The sequence below is a fragment of the Bidens hawaiensis genome, unplaced genomic scaffold, assembly GCF_021521415.1.
Source record: "Bidens hawaiensis isolate Kalapana, Puna unplaced genomic scaffold, B.hawaiensis_p1.1 tig00062157_1, whole genome shotgun sequence".
NCBI classification, from domain to species: domain Eukaryota; kingdom Viridiplantae; phylum Streptophyta; class Magnoliopsida; order Asterales; family Asteraceae; genus Bidens; species Bidens hawaiensis.
Window position 1 is genome coordinate 5,563 of NW_027501146.1, and position 2,302 is coordinate 7,864.

The 2,302-nt window shown below is 39.3% G+C and overlaps 1 protein-coding gene across 1 annotated transcript; it reads left to right on the forward strand.

The window, feature by feature from the left end:
* On the forward strand, positions 1 to 1,948 carry LOC143603566 (uncharacterized). Its single transcript, XM_077080338.1, has 5 exons — positions 1 to 701; positions 770 to 908; positions 989 to 1,025; positions 1,106 to 1,325; positions 1,393 to 1,948. The coding sequence occupies exons 1-5, from the start codon at positions 1 to 3 to the stop codon at positions 1,946 to 1,948; spliced, it is 1,653 nt and encodes a 550-aa protein (XP_076936453.1).
* The last annotated feature ends 354 nt before the right edge of the window (positions 1,949 to 2,302 follow it).

Genomic DNA, 2,302 nt, shown 5'->3' on the forward strand with positions numbered 1-2,302 from the left:
ATGGAAGTGCAGGGGGTTGGATCTAGCAGTGCTAATAAAGATGAGGGACCAGTCCAGAAAAGTATTGGGGGTAGGGGAAAAAGGAAAGACCCACTTGCTATTAGATGCCCTTGGGTACTGTTGTTGTCATACCAAAAGAGAACAGCTTCATGGAAAATTACAAGGTTGATAAATGAACATAAATGCCTTCAATCTAGGGAAATTTATGCTTGCACAGCCGGGTTCCTCTCAAACCATTTGGTTACTGATCTTCAAGATGACCCAAAGCTGAAAGTTAAATCCATCAAAGAAAGGTTTCAAAGGAGGTTTGAAGTTGGTGTGTCTGAGATGAAAGCTTATAGGGCAAAGATGTTGGCCAGGGAACATATAATTGGAAATTCCAAAGGCCAATATGGGTTATTGAGGGATTATATTGAAGAGTTGAAGAGGACTAATCCAGATACAACAGTGAAGCTTGAATTAGAAGAATGCTCAGATCCAACATCTGAGACAAGACAATTCAAGAGGATATACATCTGTTTGGGGTCTTTGAAAAAGGGGTTCAAAGCAATAGGTAGGGATCTGTTGGGACTGGATGGGGCTTTCCTTAAAAGTGCTTGGCCTGGTCAACTTTTAACAGCAGTTGCTCTAGATCCAAACAATGGATACTACCCTGTTGCATATGCTGTAGTTGAAGCTGAAACATTGAACTCTTGGGAATGGTTCTTGAATGCCTTGGTGATGACTTGGATATAAACAACAGATCCAAGTTTACCTTTATGAGTGACAGGCAAAAGGGTCTTATACAGGCTGTAGATAAGTTGTTTCCTTCTGCAGAGCATAGGTTTTGTGTGAGGCACATTGAAGATAACCTAAGATCACTCTTCAAAGGAAAGCTTTTAAGGGATGCTCTTGGAAGCTGGCTAGATGTACATCACCTACACAATATGAGAGAGAGATGAACAACCTAAAAAACTTGAACAAAAGGTGTCATCTTTGGGTATCTAAGATCCCACCAGAAACATGGTCAAGGTCACACTTCTCTGGTAAGTTTTTAATTTTGTATCCTTTATTCTCTCATAACTTTCAAGTTTTGTCCTTTATCTGTTGTGTTTTGTTATAATAGGTAGAGCAATGTCTGATGTGTTGACCAACAACATGTGTGAATGTTTCAATTCAAAGCTGGTAGATGGAAGGGACAAGCCTATTATCACATTGCTGGAATACATCAGAGAATATGTGATGAGGAAGATTGTTACTGTGTTGAAGGTAATTGATAGGTCATCAGGGTTACTAACACCATATGCTACACAAATTTTGGAGTCAGTGAAGAAGGAAGCAAGCAGGTGAGTTGTATGTGAATATTTACTTGTCTTGTAAATGATGTGAATGGTTTACATATTTGGATGATAGGTACTCTGTGCATTGGAACGGTGAGGATCATTATCAGGTAACAGGTCCATATGGTGATCAGTGTGTAGTGAACATGAGCACAAGTACATGTGCATGTAGGAGATGGGAGATAACTGGGATACCTTGTAGACATGTGGTGGCATGTATTTGGGTGAAGGGTGCACATGACAGATCTGTTGGCAGGCCAGAAACATTTGTCAAACCAATTTACACAATGGATAGGTGGAAGGCAGTGTATAGCTACAAGGTGTATCCCATCAATGGTATGAGTATGTGGCCCACATCACAAGTCCCAATCCAGATCACAGCTCCTAAATTAAAAAAGCAAACTAGAAGGCCAAAGAAATCAAGGAAAAAGTCAGCAGTGGAAAGGAAAGATGGTGGTTCAAGGAAAAAGTCAAAGGTTGATGCAAAGGGCAAGGGAAAGGCTGTGGAGGGTGAAGGCCAGAAAGTGAAGGCAGTGAAAAACACAAAGCCAAAAGGATCAAACACTTGTGGGACATGTGGTCAAAAGGGTCACAACAAGAGATCATGCATGAAAAATTTTGCAGATTAATGTGCCTGCTGTTTGACTGTTTTTGTAGTTTTTATGACTTTATGGTATGGATATTTTTATGACTGTTTTTGCAGATTAAGTTGTTAGACTTTTTTTGAAGTTTTTCATGGTATGGATGTATTAAGTTGTTGTCTGGACTTATTTTAAGTTTTTCAAACACTTGTATGGATGTATTAAGTTGTTATGGATGTATTAAGTTGTTATGGATGTATTAAGTTTTTCATGTAATGGTTTGGCAGTTTTTACTTATTTGCAGATTGTGCATGATGTGCAGATAGATGGATGTGTAGATAGATAGTGCACAATGTGCAGATTGTGCATGATGTGCAGATAGATGGATGTGCAGATTGCAGA

What these genes read in the sequence shown, in the direction of transcription:
- LOC143603566 (XM_077080338.1), top strand. Translation starts at nt 1, where the DNA reads ATGGAAGTGCAGGGGGTTGGATCTAGCAGTGCTAATAAAGATGAGGGA. An exon ending in CTCTTGGAAGCTGGCTAGAT is followed by an intron (nt 909 to 988) that starts GTACATCACCTA and finishes TGGGTATCTAAG; the next exon opens with ATCCCACCAGAAACATGGTC. An exon ending in GTCAAGGTCACACTTCTCTG is followed by an intron (nt 1,026 to 1,105) that starts GTAAGTTTTTAA and finishes TTGTTATAATAG; the next exon opens with GTAGAGCAATGTCTGATGTG.